The sequence below is a fragment of the Lepisma saccharinum genome, chromosome 8 (assembly GCF_977018435.1).
Source record: "Lepisma saccharinum chromosome 8, izLepSacc3.1, whole genome shotgun sequence".
In the NCBI taxonomy this organism is placed as follows: domain Eukaryota; kingdom Metazoa; phylum Arthropoda; class Insecta; order Zygentoma; family Lepismatidae; genus Lepisma; species Lepisma saccharinum.
The window spans coordinates 26,681,660-26,698,575 of record NC_139236.1 but is presented as its reverse complement, the minus strand read 5'-3'; the positions used below and the strand labels follow the sequence as shown (position 1 = coordinate 26,698,575).

The window sequence follows — 16,916 nt, the reverse complement described above, 5'->3', positions numbered from 1 at the left end:
TCCTGAAGAAATTCCATTCTGAAATTACACACCCCGGCAATTCAACTAGGTTCTCCCGCGTTGCAGTGAAACTCCGAACAGGCTAGACCACCGGAGTTATCAATAAACTGTTATTTATTGCTATTATATATAAATTAAATGTTCATTAGTAATAATAAAAAACGTTTACATTGTAATCACATAGGATACCTGTAGTTCAGACAAAACAAAAATATCTGTTTTTTATACACCCTTGAAAGATTTTGGTTATGACCCCCGCGAATATCGGATGCCCCAGGCCCCGTACCTATCTATGGCCGACCCTGAGTCTGGTACACTCGAGACAAAAGTGGCCTTATGTAGTTTGCACGTAAATGTGAAAAATTACTGCAGGAATAACATTTGCACCAACCAGGGAGGAGAGTGCCCAGTTCCTTGTAAGGGGCACGAAAATTTATTCTCACAACGGGTGCTATGGATCTGAGCCCACCCAGGCACACCCTACACGAGAATTTTTTTAGAGGGAGACGAGAGAGAAATATTGAAAATAAAAGAAACATTAAAATAGAAGATAAGACAGAAATAGAAAGTGATAGTCGCGGAGCCTGAAGAGAAATAACTGGGGAGGCAAACGGGTCGGGAATATTTTTTGGGCCAGTGAAATTTAGTTTACATCAAAGTACCACATAGAAATGCATACTTGAGCTAAAAAAGTATTATTCTTTGCGGGGGAGAAGGGACGGACTGGTCGGCGAAGGAGGACGTGAGTTCGTCACCTCGGCCAGTCACCGAAACAGATTACGATACACAAAGCACAGAGAGAGAGAAAGAGATGGTAGAGAAACGAATGAAGGAAAATAGAACGATGATAAACATCGGTGAAAGAAAGAATGAAAGAAATGAGTAGATAAAGAAACCGAGAAAGGAAGAGACACAGAAAGAAAGAGAAGATAAGCAGGAAGAAAGAAAGAAAAAAGAGAGTATGAGAGACAAACAGGATAAGAAGGAGACAGAAAGACAAAGATAGAATAATAATAATAAATTAATAACAATTCCTTTATTTAGCGGGCGAGGTTCAGCCGTAGGCTGCTCTACCATCTAACCCTTGTCATGAGCTACATAAGAAAATATAAGTATACATAATACAGTGCGATCATTTTACCGCGCACATTGGGATCACATTTGTCTTGAGCACACTGACATTGAGTGACCACGTTTTCGTTTCGTTTTAAAGGTAGTTGATGTTTAAAAGTAGTTTGTCTATCATGCTTGTCTAGGTGTGATTTTCTCTGTGTTAACGAATTGTAGAGTACAATAAAATAATAAAATAAAGTAAAACAAGAAATATGTATATAATAACGCATGTTTTATGAAGAATACGAGCCTGGGACCTTGTATTGTGCTAGCCACTCCCCCAGAGCGCCCATAAATCCATTTACGAAACAAGTCAATTTTCATAATCGATTCAGTGGCGGCGATTGGATCCTAAAACCGAGATGGCAAGGTGCCAAAACCTGGGGGGGGGGGGGGCAAAGACAGTACATTTCCCTTTGTAGATAAGATTTAGCATAGTGCGGGGGCAAAAGTGGCGAAAAGTGAGGGGCACGCCCCCCTAATCGCCGCCACTGATAATATATGAATACAGATGGAAAGCTTGATTACACTAAAGATAAATAAAGAATTTCACATTACGTATGTACAATTACGAATATTCACATTCACGAATATTCAAAGGAAGAATGATAATTAGAGAAAAGAAAAACATCACCGAGATGAAATTCTTTGGCAATACCATGATTTTAAAATCTAAATAGATGTATCCTGAATTTAAATGTCAAAAAGTATTAATAGTTTATCTGTCTATCAAGTTAACCAACAAACATGCTTTGCTTTCACGCCTGCATGCATTTCCTAACAAAATAAAATTGTCAGTTGGCAATACTGATTGTGCACTTGTGTTATTGTATTTTGTACCTGTGTACATGAGATAAAAAGTATACGTGTCTGCATGTTTTAGGAAGAGTATTGCTCATCCTATATATTTAATGAGCTACTTCATTGAAGGAACAGTGTGAGTAAAAATGAATGTAAGTACAGAAATTATTCCATAGTATCTTTACAAGCCACAGCGACACAAAATATTAGAAATTAAAATTGAATATAAAGTGCAAAGACTTGTTTTCGTTTTGGTTTGATAAGGTTACACCCCTTCAAATAGATAAGATGCCTAGTGTAAACTATTTGCAAATAATGCTTACGTGTCACTAGTAGACGTAAATTGAGCCAATGGAAACTAAATTGAAGTGATGAAGAGTTAAAACTATCGATGGACTAGGTACATTTTCGTTTGTAGTCTATGTTAGGTCACTGCCCATGAAAACAAAACTTGACTACTTTCGATGGCTTCTCATTGTGAAAAAAAAGTACGATGAGTTTCAACAGTAATACACGCTAGAAATAATTTCATAGGGCGTAAGAACAAAACACATTTACAACCGGTCCGGTATTAACACAAGAGTTTGAGGAATGTTAATATCGAGTTGTAGTTTCCATCCAGTAATAAAATAACAAAGTAGAGACGTCGTAGAGCATGTAGTAAATGACAAAGATAAATTAATGTACCACTTACATTTAAAGAACAAGGAGAAATAATGTCGTATAAGTGCAGATGTTCAAATTCGTAGTGATGTCTAACATAAGTGCAAGGTTAAATTTATACAATACCGGCAGGCTACAGTAATAATGTATTTGTAACAATGCAATGGTGTATTTTCAGTATTTTTCGCACGATCTACTACGTATATTTTAGTGGGCCACAGCTTTGACATTTTCGAACATTTCCCATTAATTATCTTAATGAAGATAATGCATTATTACTTTTTCATTTTTGCAGTTTTGCACATTAATGTTTTTATTACGAACTTCACACATTTTGCAAAACTTTTCGTTTATTATGATTAACCAAATTATACTGACAAGAAAAATACCACAATACGATTCCATGCCTAGCCAGTGATTTGAAGTACATCCTTATGCTACTTTCGGAGCATAGCTACTTTATTTTGTAACTTTAAAGTAGATATTTTTATGGTAACATTATCGTATGAGGGAAACGGATTCCTTCAAATTGGTAACATTATCGTATGAGGGAAACGGATTCCTTCAAATTGGTAACATTATCGTATGAGGGAAACGGATTCCTTCAAATTTACAGGAGAAAGTACTTATTTTTACTCAGAATTTTGTTGAAACTGGACAATGTATTGCAAATATATAAATGCAAAATGTTGAACTTTTAAAATAATTTTAACCTATCTCTTGACATGCATTATACAAAACAGAAATTTCAGTTACAGAATCCAAAATTGAGTAGCATGGCCCAGTTCAGCCTGTCCCTGGTGTCGCCCATGTTCACTGGGAATTTAAACTGGAACCCCTGTTCTAATAGTAAACATAGCCAAACAATGCAGTTAGATATGAAACCAGGAACTGTAGTAAAGAAACTCCAACATTTTACTTCCAAAATAAAAGCATATAATATGCAACTAGCATTAAATTCCTTGGTTTACAACTATCCAAAACTTTAAACTGGGACCCACATATTGAAGCCACAGCAAGAAAGTTTAGCAGTTTTTGTTAATAAATAGAGTAAGAAATGTAGTACCTAATTAGATTACAGAAAATAGCAATTAGAATACTGGTGAATGCCCCAATAGATGCTCCATGCAAATCAACATTTAAAAATTTCAGATACTGCCTGTTCCATGCACAGACCTTACTCATAAAAACACACACACGCTCAACAAATGCAGACTACCGTATCTACAACTGCACAACACTACTTTTTTCAAGAAGGGGGTAACATACAACAGGGATACATATATTCAGCATGCTACCAATCTCAAAGTAATAAATTTCCTATAAATATAAAAGGGACATGTCAAAAGATTCCTAAAGGAACACTTCTTCTTTATATAGCACAGGAATATATTGACACTAGGTGGCGAGGATAATAATAAAACATAAATTTGACCTTGTTGTATGCAAAATTGAAACTGTCCCAGTTCTACATAACTACCTTTTATGTTTCAATCAGCCAGATCCATATCCAATATATAACATAACAAATTAACCAGCAAGATGCACACTCTTATAGAATGTAAGGATGTATGCCAGGTAAAAAAATACCCACAATAAAAAATGCTCCTTGTCCGAATTTAAATTGTTTCATCTAATTTTATTAACTTTGAACATTTTATTTCATTACGCAAAGATGAAGTTGAGAAGAGATGAGGAAAAAAAGACTGTGAGATGAGTGCTCTCTGGCCATAACATGAGGACATGAGCTGGGTAAAAAATACTCGGAAGAAAATTACTTCTTAGGTCTGAATTCTAATTGTTTTAAACCATGTAAATAGCAATACCTTCATTGATTGCTGTAATTTTATTAATTTTGAACATTTGCATTGGATCACAATTGATAACAATGAAAAATAAAGTACATGTAATACCAAACCGAAACATATGAGTATGCGTTGGCTGAAATTTACCCAGGCAGTGTTTCTACAACCCTGCTAGTGGAACTAACAAATTAACTAACAGTCAATTCAAGGTCCTGATACTTGGAAGGGCTGGCCGGAAGAAGTGATCAAAAAATATGTTTGAAAATCAGCTGGTTCATTTTTACCAATACATGTATCCTTATGGGTTAACCTGGAAGATGTAATAAAAGTGATGGGACTTAAGAGTGTTGATGTGACCAAGAAGGAATTTGTCACCAATGAAAGTGATGTTTCATTCATATCAGACCGTCAAATTATTGGTCGTGTTGAGTTGCCAGACTTGGTAATGAAGGGGGAAAGAGTCAGATATGTTTTCAAGAAAAAAATAAATGTCAAAGAGAGTTAGGTCTTGATTTTGAGGATGCACTTAACTTCAGACAGAAAGTTGTTTTGCATTTGTTTAAAGTTTATGTTAATGATTAGTGTTACATATAATGTTACCAATATCACAGATAGTAACAGCAATTGTTCCTTAGCATCTAGACTTGGCTAAGTAAAGGTCATAGTTAGTTCTCAATTTTTTTTCTTTGTTTTTGATATGCCATTGGGAATCACCCTGTAAAACAATGTTTCAAAGTTGTAATATAAACACAATCAACATTTTCAGTGCTTTCTTTCCTTTGATGTACCTAGCCTTTCACGTGGTAAGTAATTCATGTTAATATTTTAAATTTTGTTGAGCATAAAAGTGGGGGACGGGGGGTGACTACACACATTTTTTTTCCAGTTCATGCCCTGCTAAACTAAAGCTCAGTATGCTTCAGATAAATCTGTAAATTCAGTTGAATATAATAAAATGTCAATAGAAGGACATGTGCAATTATTGGCATTATTAACATCTGCATATTTAGTGTCTGATGTTGAGAAATAAGGGGGGTGTCGAATTTTGGTACACAAACTGTCGAAATTAAGGACAGGGTGTCGAACTTAGGGACATATTGTAGAATTCACTTTTTGATTTTTTAATAATTATGTAACGTAACTGTTGGAATGCAAAACACTTTTTGGGTGAAAGTAGAATCTTCAAACTTTCAGGCAAAAAAAAGATGACTCACATTTATGAAATATTAGAGCCACTACAAGCAATTAACTGCAAAAAAATTCCTTAACCTGTCGAACTTAGGGACGTTTACCTTACAAATATTACTTAGAACACAAAAATTTTACTAAAAACAAATATGTACATTTATTGTTTTCCTAATGATGTAAAATATACAGAGTATTCTCTGACATTCGCTACGAGACTCGGCGGCAAGCGGCCTGGCATCAGCGCTTGTCTTTCCCAGTCCATGACAGTCGCTCACTAGTCTGTTTGGTAAATATGCGATAACGCCCGGACACCTTTCACTCATTTATTTCCTTAATTTTACCACTGGTACTTACCTATTTTGCCTTGCGGAACATTCTTTAAGGTGAAGTTATGCCTTACCTCCACAAACCATGCACGTTAGCCCCAAAAACCATCCACGGGTAGCCCCACAAACCATTGACGTTAGCCCAAAATCCATCCATGGGTAACCCCACAAACCATTGACGTTAGCCCCAAAAACCATCCACGGATAGCCCCACAAACCATTCACACAAGGTTAGGTTAGGCCTGTTAGGTTAGGTTCCATTAGCACTCATTTCACCCCTAAATTAATCGAAAAAAGAATGCGCGGCGCCATCTGCACGCACACGGCATAATGTGGCAGGCAATGCCAATTTCTTACGTAAAAAGTGATTAATTCTTGTTCGGCAGCATTAAACTACGAAGTTTTTACTTTCCGTGAAAGAAAATACCTCCAAGAACGTCCAGAATGCTAAAGAAACTCATTTCAGTAAGTACTTTCTCCTGTAAATTTGAAGAAATCCGTCCGGGCGATATCGCATATTTACCGTTAATTTTTTTTTCGCTCTCCCTGCTTTCGCTCTCTTTCCCCTTCTGTTGACGTTGCAGACTGACGCCAGTATAATCCTCCCTCGGAAGTTGTGTTATATCGTGTCCGTGTGTTGAAGATTGTAGCTTAATATGGCACCACAAAAGTTTACATTACAACAAGGGATTTATCTTGTCGAGTGTTACTTCGGAAAAAGGAATTGTGGAGAAGTGCGATGACGTTTTGCAAATAAATTTCCTGGTGTTCCCGTCCCACATAGGACCACTATATTAAACCTCGTAAAAAAGTTTAGAGTAACAGGGTCAGTTCTGAATAAAAGTGCAAAGAAAAATGGGGAAAAAAGTATACAAAGACAATCTGCACACCATCCGTGAGTTAAAAGAGAGATGCCAGGAATGTGATGCAGCAGAGGGACATAATTTTCAACACCTTCTGTAGTCAAGGTTAGTACACAATATGAAAACTGTACTTTTAATAGCCGACTCTATCGACTGTCGCTGACCCGTTCACCGGGATAGACAAGCGCTGATGCCGGGCAGCTTTACGCCGAGTCTCGTAGCGAATATCAGGGAATTCTCTGTATAACAGAAGGACAAAACAAAAAAAAATCTTTAAATATTGAAAAGAAGAAAGTTTAAATTTGCAGGTCACAGTGACCCACCGTGACCACATTAAATTGTGAGTGCAACCTTAAGTAAATACTGACTATAGAACCTAGACTGTACATGCAAAATAGACAACTCCAAACTTTGTACAAAATTGAGACGATGCTAATAACTACAATGTAATACAATAATTATGAAGACAATGTGCTGAGTTGTATGTTGCACACATAGCTTATTTTCCATTATTTATTCTATGTGTTTGTTGTATTTCAGGGAAGTGGCGATAAATGTGGTGATGGCAACTATCCTCCAGTGTTGCCATTGAATTATGTTGATGGGACACAGAGAAAGAGAATTGGTTGTCTGATTGAACATTTCAAGAAGAAATTTAATCAAGAACCAGCATTTTGTATTCGTGTGCCTGGCAGGTAAGTATCTTCCATGGGAACTTTTGACCAGTAATTTTGAGCTGGTCTAACCTGCAAGCATTTTCTGTGATTTAAATTTTGATAACAGTGTGCTGGTGTCTCCTATATATTTTTGATTTTTGTTTCAGACTTATTTTAATTTGTTCAAAAGTTAAAATGTGTTTTAGTGCATTTTACATAGTGCACCAATACTTTTTTTAACCCTCTGTTAGGAACGTTATTTTCTGTAACATGCATAGGTGCATGGTGTACACCTGTCCCCTAACCCTTTAACTATAGTTAAGGTATGAAATACACCATGAATTATTCTGATCATGCTTGCAAAATGTTATTTCTTTGTCTTTCTTGTAAGATCAGCTGCACTTTTCTGCTACTCTTTCTTTCAAAATGACATAATGTTATTCAGTTAACACCAGTCACATGCTTGGTGTACAATTGTCCCCCATGTGCCTAAATACGTTACTACAAAATCAGTGCCATATTCACTTTTGGTCACACAGTCACTTCGATGTTCACTTTCCGCACTAATACATAGCTATGTGTCCTTCCCTTCGTCACTAACCTACTTTTGACGCATTCTGCAAATATGTTAGTCATGCCAACTTATAAGGTAGGGTTCTGTATTAAATTATTCACAAGTGCTTTCTTTATCATTATCAATTATAACTTGATAAGTCCCTCCTGAATCTGTGTGCTACAAGGGTACAGTGATGGAAATTAGTATAAAGGCACTTCAATTTTTCGAAAAAGAAAAAGTTATTCATTTACACGAATGTTTCTACCATATTAGTGACGGATATTGCATACAAATCTTCTGAATGAAATATCACACTAATTGTGTCAGTGTGTAGGTGGCAGCGCTACATAAGTACCAACAAAACACTGTCGGGGTGGAAATTACTATAAAGCCAACACTGCTGCTGGTGCAGCTGTTGTGCTTTGTGCGCTGCGTTGACGTTGGTAGTGGAAGAGAAGTGTGTGTGAACATTGGGTAGTAGCTAGTGCATGCAATATGCCTCATGGAAAGAAATTAGGGCATTCGAGTTATGTTATTGATAATTTTGTTAAAGTAGGCTCACCAAATGGACAAAACAGAAAATATGGTCGGACAAGAAATCTGTCCGAGCTTAATGCAAAAGTCAGTAAGAGGTTTTCCTCTCAAATCGTAGCTGATATGCAGTTACTGGTTACTCCCAGGTGAGTGCGACAAATTCTGGCAGGAGACCATAACCTAGCATTCAAGAAATGACTAAGGAAACCATCTCTTAGCGATGCCCATAAAGACTAGAATGGCACTTGCTGTAAAACATGTATCTTGGACCTCAGAATAAAATCCAGTGATTTTCAGTGACAGAAAGAAGTTTAATTTGAATATGCCAGATGGCTTTCAGTGTTACTGGCATGATCTCCGTAAAGAAGACTAGAGTTCGAATGAGTAGAAATTTTGGTGGGGCAAGCATTTTGAACTGGACAGCGTTCTGCGCTAAAGGTACGTCAAAAAGAGCATGATTGCACACCAGGATAAATTCGAATGCCTACTTGGAGATGCTTGAGGCTGAGTTGTTTTGGATGTATGAAGAATTTGGTGACGAATGGATGTTTTCAACAAGATAACACTGCCATTCATGTGTCTGCCAAGCCGAGACAGCGGTTTCATTAGAAAGGAATAACAGTTCTGCGTTGGCTGGCAAGAAGTCCAAATTTAAACCCTATTGAGAATCTATGGGGGGATCCTGGCAAGGCGTGTGTATCCCAATGGGAGACTGTGGCTGAGCTGGAAAATGCGATTCAGTTAGAGTGGGCAGAAATCTCAGAGGAAGACATAGACACCCTCATCCAGTCCTTGCCTAAGAGAATTTTCGAGGTTACGAGGTGCATTTAAAAAAAAGGGCCGATGTTTTATAAGAACCGACTGGCAACAGTGATCGGATCGCCCCTGCGCAGTAACATCACTTGGTCTATTGGCTATCCAGCAACCATACTTTCGCTAGTCAGCTGTTCGTTATCGTGTGTTGTTGGAGCATGTTAAAATGGCTGCGCGCATACACAATCCCGCCAGGTGCGAGGTCCATTCTGTGATTCGATTTCTTCACGCCAAAGGACAAAATGCTGCTGAAATTCATCGAGAATTGTGTGAAGTGTATGGTGACAGTATAATGAGTGAAGGAAAGGTGCAGCAGTGGTGTTGTGCATTCAAAGGAGGCCGAACAAATATCCACGATGGAGAGAGGAGTGGAAGACCGAGCATTCAGACTGATGTTTTGGTGCAGCTTGTGAATCAAAAAGTGCAAGAAAATCATTGCTTCACCATTAGCTCTCTAGCCATCGAATTTCCAGAAGTTTCGCCATCCACATTGTTCTGCATTGTAACAGACACATTAGGATATCGGAAATTGTGTGCCAAGTAGGTTCCCAAAATGTTGACAGACGTTCACAAAACAAAACGAGAGACATCAGCATGTGCCTTTTTGGATCGCTACGACCGAGAGGGTGATGATTTTTTACCCAGATTGTTAGAGGTGATGAAACGTGGATTTCTTACATCAATGTCGAGTCCAAACAACAATCGATGCAGTGGCATCATTCAAATTCACCAATTGCGAAAAAGTTCAAGCAAGCTCCATCTGCGCGAAAAATAATGGCAACTGTGTTCTGCGACCAACAGGGCATGCTTTTGGTGGATTTCCTGGTACTGGAGAAAACAATCACATCGCAAGCATACTGTGAATCACTTTCCAAACTCAGACGTGCCATACAAAACCGATGACGTGGAATGTTGCATTCAGGAATTGTGCTGCTCCATGACGCCAGACCACACATTGCTGCCCTCACTGTTCAGACGATTCAGAAGTTCCGTATGGGAACTTTTTTTATCACCCCCCATATAGTCTGGACCTTGCACCAAGTGACTTTCACCTATTCCTGCACATAAAAAAGTTGCTTTCGTCTCAACGATTTGAAGAAACTGAGGTGTTGAAAACAACAGTTATGCAGAGGGTATGAAACAGCTTGTGCCACGGTACAGAAAGTGCTTGGAATATAATGGTGACTATGTTGAAAAAATTAAGTGGATATGTACATGTTTGTAAACAATAATACAATGTTGCTAAACATACTTTCTTGTTTCCTATAAAATATCGGCTCTTTCTTTTGAAATGCGCCTCGTATTAAGAACAATGGTGGTTCCACTAAATACTAGAACTTTGTTGTTCAATGTTTCCTGATTGCTTTTCATCCTGAAAATACAAATTCCACACCTAAGAGAGTGTTTTTCACTTTTCATGTGTTGTTTCCCATGAAGAATTACAAAAATTGATTTGATATGATTTGTCTGTAAATTGTACAAAATGTCTACCAAATCTAAGGTAGAAATATGCATAGGAAACAATAAATAACGTTGTTTTCCCAGAACACATTAGTGCCTTTATACTTATTCCCCCCACTGGATATGTGTATCTCCTTCAAAGCAGAGAATGCCCTTTCAACCGATGCGCTGGTTTCAGAAAGTGTTAACATTAAATTATCTATCCGAGAGATTTGGGCAAGTTTGTTGAGATTAAATATTTGTTAAGATCAGAAACTGAGTTTAATAAATTCTTGCAAACAATAATTAGCAGTCAGTTTATTTTATAAAAAGACGAAATCAAAATATGCCCCATACAATATCAAATTCTCACAGTGATTTTGGAAATTGTCAAAACCTAGTAGAAATTCTAGTTCCTGAATTTCGTAAAATGCATTGCATAATCGACTTCTTATGTATGTCAGTATTCTCAAAGTAAAGTGTATGATACAAAGCCTCTATTTTGTTGCTATACCCTGTCTTGACAATCCCTGGAGCAAGCGAACAAAAACACGTCTACGCAAGTAGTGACGCGAGACGGCTTCACCAATGAACATGCTTGAGGGAACAGTATTCCATGAAGGGAGTTGGGGGGGGGGGGAGCGACTGCAATTACCAGCCTTTGAGCAGCGTGTACTGCTCCACTCTGCCCACTCGGATCCTATGCGCGGCCTTGCTCCTGAGAAAGCCGGAACAGGATATAAGGCTAGTGTTACAATGTCAACAATGTGTGATCAATGATCACCTTGTTCTAGAATCTAACTTCCATTATTTCCCACATAAATTCCTTTTGCTGTAGAATTTTTTTTCTTTTACTGTACGAAGTGACTACCCTGTACCCTGGCCCATAATCACTGACTGCAGGTTTACACTAGCGTCATTTGGTCATCCCTCTTCACCAAGATAGTGTTCCTTTTGGCTAGTGTCTACTAAGAACTGGACATGTGTGACGAGTTGGGACTGGACCTACAGTTTAAAGTGGGATCTGAACCACTTGTGCCTCCACCGGGTATCGAACCTGGAACCCCTTGATTACAAGGCGACAACGCTACCACTTCGCCATCGAGGAGGCGCAATAAATAGAGACTGGATTTTAATGGGAATCCCTTTTTTTTTATTTTTCAACACTGATTATGGAATAAATAACAACAGTGTTGATAATTATCTTCCACCAACAAGATTATATGGTTTTGATTTCCCTTTCTCACACCATATTACCTTTTTTCTATTTTTAAAAAACATCTTCCCTAAACAAAACATTCAACAATTGTCTATTTGGTGCAGCGTATAGGAAAGAAAGAAGAAACACCTTCTTAGCTGCCCTCCATGATTGTTGGGAGTACTTTGCAGCGATTGTTGCAAAAATGTGATCTGGTCTTACGCAGTAACAATCACATTCTAAGCAGCATGCTTGATGAGGTGAAAGTGCACTTATCTGCTAGATTTAGACTTTTATTGTGAAGTTTTTTTAGAATAGTTTTAACTTTACTGTGCGACAGTGACGACAGTATTGAGTGACAGTGAAATGGCTAAGCCAGGTACAAGGGGCAGCAAGCTTTGGGTTGCGGTAAGTTGTTTCAAGGAAGATTTAATCGAAACTGGTAGTAAGATTATTCACTGTACTTTACCTTCAAGAAAAGGTAATTAAAAAGGACTAGGCCTATAGTTTATATTTGCACTGCACTAAAAATATTATTTTAAATGAAACCACAATATATACCACTCATATATATAAAAAGGGGTTACATTAAATTTCTGGCATTTTTTACTTTATTCATATGAAATTTAATGTATCCCTTTTTATATATGAGTGCTATATATTGTGGTTTCATTTAAAATAATATTTTTAGTGGAGTGCAAAAATAAACTACAGTCCTTTTTCATTTCCTTTTTTGGCAATAATTTTCCCTTTTTTGTGCTTTTTAGAGTAGATTTTTCCCCTTTAAAACAGGTCTCTAGCAATAAGATTGCTATTAGCCTTTCCTGCCCCTTGATAAACTGACGCTGGCCAAAGAACCAACTTAGTGGAGAGATCCTAGCCTCAGAACCTCCCTTATGAACTTTTTATTGAGAAGTTTTGAATTCATACTGTAAATGATTATTATTAAATTGAGCTCTCATTGGATTTTTCTCATGCCTTTTAGAACTCCGCAATATGTAGAGTAATGATCAAATTACTAAGTTATTTTGAATTATAAGATCAGTGCAATAAGGTTTTGAGTGACAAGAGAACATAATTTTTTAGGGATTGGCTGATATGAAATTTTGGCGGATACCGATAAAGTACAGATATAAAATTTACCGATACCGATAACCAATATTCTACTGATCTGATATAAAATTTTAAATGGGCCATTCACCTCCTTAATAAATGTGTGTTACCAGATTACTACAGTGTAAAAGAAGCTGCATATTTAGAGATTTTCTTTTAAGAAGAGTAGGGCATGGAGATTGTGTGTTTTTATCCATAAAAATTATAATAAAATGGCAGAATATTGCAATTTATTATAAGATATTCATAGATATATCTGATCGGTAAGATTATTGGTAATTTTGCTGATACACTGCCAGTACCGTACCGATAGAGTACCGATTAATCTGCCCCATCCCCATAAATGTTTATATTATTGAAGTCAAATTTATGCTTTTCATCTCAAGTAATAAATTCATGACGGTTTGTACAAAGCAATTAAAATGTCAGGCTTACTGTGCTGGTCTCTAAATTAAAAATTAAACACATCTTACAGTATTTTTTCAAGGCCATATTGTTTCATTTAATCTTGTAATGAACTTAAACATCCTTCTTCTTTCTCTTGCAGAGTGAATCTTATTGGAGAGCATGTTGACTACTGTGGCTATGCTGTTTTTCCCATGGCAATTGAACAGGATATTTTGGTTGCTGTTCTACCCACAGATGACTTAAACCTTTACCTTACAAACATTGACTCAAATTATGTTGATTTCGACGGCAATATTAAGAGATTGAGGTATGCATTATTGTTTCACGTTTTAAGTAATTTCTATGTGATATATGCTCAGAGATATACAGGGTGTCTACACCGAAATGCCCTATTTTCAATTTGCTCCATATACAAAATGAAATGAAATTAATTAATTTTTTTCACAAAAATAAGTTGTATGTCAAGTTAAGTTTTAAAAAAAATTTACAACAACAAATCAAAACACTTCCACGTGAACCCCTGCAGTGACACGAAGAATGTCTAGTCTATATTCAACTTCATCCAGGTCCGCTGCAACATGTCCAGAGGGATGGTGCCAATCACTTCCACAATCAGAGTACGGAGATTTTCAAGGTCCCGCACTGCAGTGGCGAACACCCTGTCCTTCATGTAGCCCGAGAGAAACAAATCTAATGGTGTGATGTCCGGAGAACGTGGAGACCTATGAATGGGTCCATCTCATCCAATTCAGCGTCCTGGAAATGTTTCATTCAGAGTTTTCCGAACATCCAGTGACCAGTGAGGTGGAGCACCATCTTGCTGAAACCAAAGGTTTGGTTGCAGGTCTTCAACCTGGGGAAAACAAAACAACTACAACATGTCTAGGTACGTTGTTCCTGTGACAGTCTCCTCAGCAAAGAAGAACAAAGAAGAACAGTCCAATGATCTTGTCGCACATGAGGCCACACCAAACGTTCACTTTTGGGCTATCTCGCACCTTCCCTGATACTGTGTGGATTCTCTGACTCCCAAATTCTAATGTTATGCTTATTTACAGTACCAGAGACATGGAATGTGGCCTCATCAGAAAACATTACACTGGACAAGAAGGCAGGATTCTGGTCGATTCGGTTAAGCATGTCACATGCAAAGTCATATTGTCGTTGCTTGTCATCAGGCTTGATGGCCTGCAGAATCTGCACTTTGTATGCATACAGATGCAACTGCTTTCTGAGGACCTTATGAACAGTTGCACATGGCATCTGAAGTTCCCGTGAAGCCTGACGAATTGATTTGCGTGGACTTCGCTGGAACACTTGGCGGACATTCTCAACTTGTTCTTCGGAGACACGCTGACCCCCTCCATGCCGCTTCAGAATGCTGCCAGTGTCCAGAAACTCTCTGTGCCATGATTTTACCCTCTTGGCATCTGGTGCTGTTTTCTTGTAAACACAACGAAACTGCCTTTGCACCATCACAATGGATTTAATCTCCGCGTACCAAAGCACAGTTTGTGCCTTCTCCTGGACGGATGTCATTTTGGTTTCGATGGACAACAACACCAACACCAATGCACGCCACACGTTGAAAAAATTTAGGCAGCAACTTTAAGTCCTTCTGCACCCAACGGACAAGAAGGACCTGAAACGAGAAAGATTTACTATTTTTAAATTTCTTCAAAAAATAGGGCATTTTGGTGTAATTTTTTTGTTAAACACCCCAAAACACTAACACAGTCCTGTTCCATTTATGGAAGAGCACTCGTGCACATGTGGACTGCAGAGCGAGTGGTAAAGAGTGGTACTGTAGCATTTTTAAAGGGGCAGAAAGTAGTAGGGAATAAGGTAGGGAGGAGGTGTCGTTGGTTGCATTCATGCAGTGGGAACATCTCATTTCATCTCGTCATGACTAACAGTTGTAATCATGACAGAAGAAATAGGGTGTAGTCGTGACTCGCTCACGTAAATTATCTCTATGTGGGAGGCAAGTTATATGTTAAAGTCTTACCACACAGTGAGATAGCTTAACTGGAGTTCTAAGCTAATATTTTATTGTTCAATCAGATACACGAAAATCCTTGCAATTCCAAGTTTATTACAAGTGAATTAAATTGTTAACAATTTGAAGGTACAATTTACATTCAAAGGTTGCATCAATATTCAATTAACAAGAATTCTAATAAATATCACACTTTTGGATAATAATAATAATAATAACCCGTTGCACAACAGCCCATTGAGGGTCTGGCCCTACCTACCAACTGCCGGCCTAGTTTCCAACAGGTCCTATTCACTCACTCACCTGAGATGGGAGATCATCCAACCAGATACAGCATGACGAACCTCCAATCATTGTTGTAGTTTTTATGACTGGGTTATGCAACTCATTCGTAGCTCCCCAATTTTCTCATGATAGTGGGTGCCCACAGGCCAAAATCTCTGGAGAGATCTCGTTACGCTTCCGCCAGGAGACTTGAATCTGCATGCGTCCTGTAACCAGAGCCCAAAGCATGACGCCTTAGACCGCATGGCCACGGTGCAGGACAACATTTTGATAGATAACCATTAATTACAACCTGGACTTGACTTGTGGTTTTGTGTCCCCCCCCCCCATGTACATGTTAAGTGCTTATAGCATGAACCTAATTCTTTACTTTAATCGGAAGTAACACCATCGACCATACAAAATGTAAGTTATGGAAGTGTGATAAAAAAAACAACTCCCTTCCCTTTTTAAGTAGTTAATATTAACCCTATATGGCCAATAAGCTCACTAACGTGGATTAGATAGGCTAATGTCCTTGATTATTACTTAGTTTAATTATAATACTTAACTGTTATGGATGTTTTCTCAAGTGTATGCTGCTTTGCTACCTGAGACCAAGTGGTCGACTGGATTTTCTTGCTTGGACATAAGCCTCCAAGATTATGTAGCATGTGACATCAGAACATGTGACCTGAGTTTTTCCAAGTTGTACAGCTATGAAACGGGATGGTGATACAGTTCTGTATAAAAGAGTAAAGCCACAGTTTCATGCCACTACTCCTTCTCTGCTGCTTACTGGCATTGAGGTGCTCACGTGTCATTGAGCACTGGCTTTCATCTATAAGTGCAAGATCCTCAAGCTTGGATTAACGTAATTCTCGCGCTCTGGGGAATTCCCAGATACCAGTTTTATTTTATCCCTTTCACTGTCACCGACAATCAGGCACGTATCCAAGAATTCCTTTCGGGGGGCTGAACATCCTCTCTTTAAGGGGTATAGATAGAACCTCACAATTGTATGTTTAAGGCCTGTGGTGGCAATTGGGTTCCAAAACTGGGGGGGGGGGGGCAAGGAAAGTTTACTTTCTCTTGGTAGACAAGCCCTAGGATTAAGAGGCAAAAAAAATGGGGAGCAACTATCCCCTAAATCGTTGTCACTGTTTAAGGCGGCCA

General features: G+C 38.1%; 1 protein-coding gene across 1 annotated transcript in view; it reads left to right on the top strand.

Annotated features, from left to right (window-relative positions):
• Positions 1 to 1,946: 1,946 nt before the first annotated feature.
• The window catches only part of Galk (N-acetylgalactosamine kinase), a 53,438-nt gene continuing 38,468 nt past the window's right edge, over positions 1,947 to 16,916 (top strand). Inside the window, exons 1-3 of the mRNA XM_083126354.1 lie at positions 1,947 to 2,066; positions 7,300 to 7,454; positions 13,617 to 13,784. Coding sequence (XP_082982480.1) covers positions 2,061 to 2,066; positions 7,300 to 7,454; positions 13,617 to 13,784 — 329 coding nt within the window. The 5' untranslated portion in view covers positions 1,947 to 2,060. The remainder of the gene's footprint in view (positions 2,067 to 7,299; positions 7,455 to 13,616; positions 13,785 to 16,916) is intronic.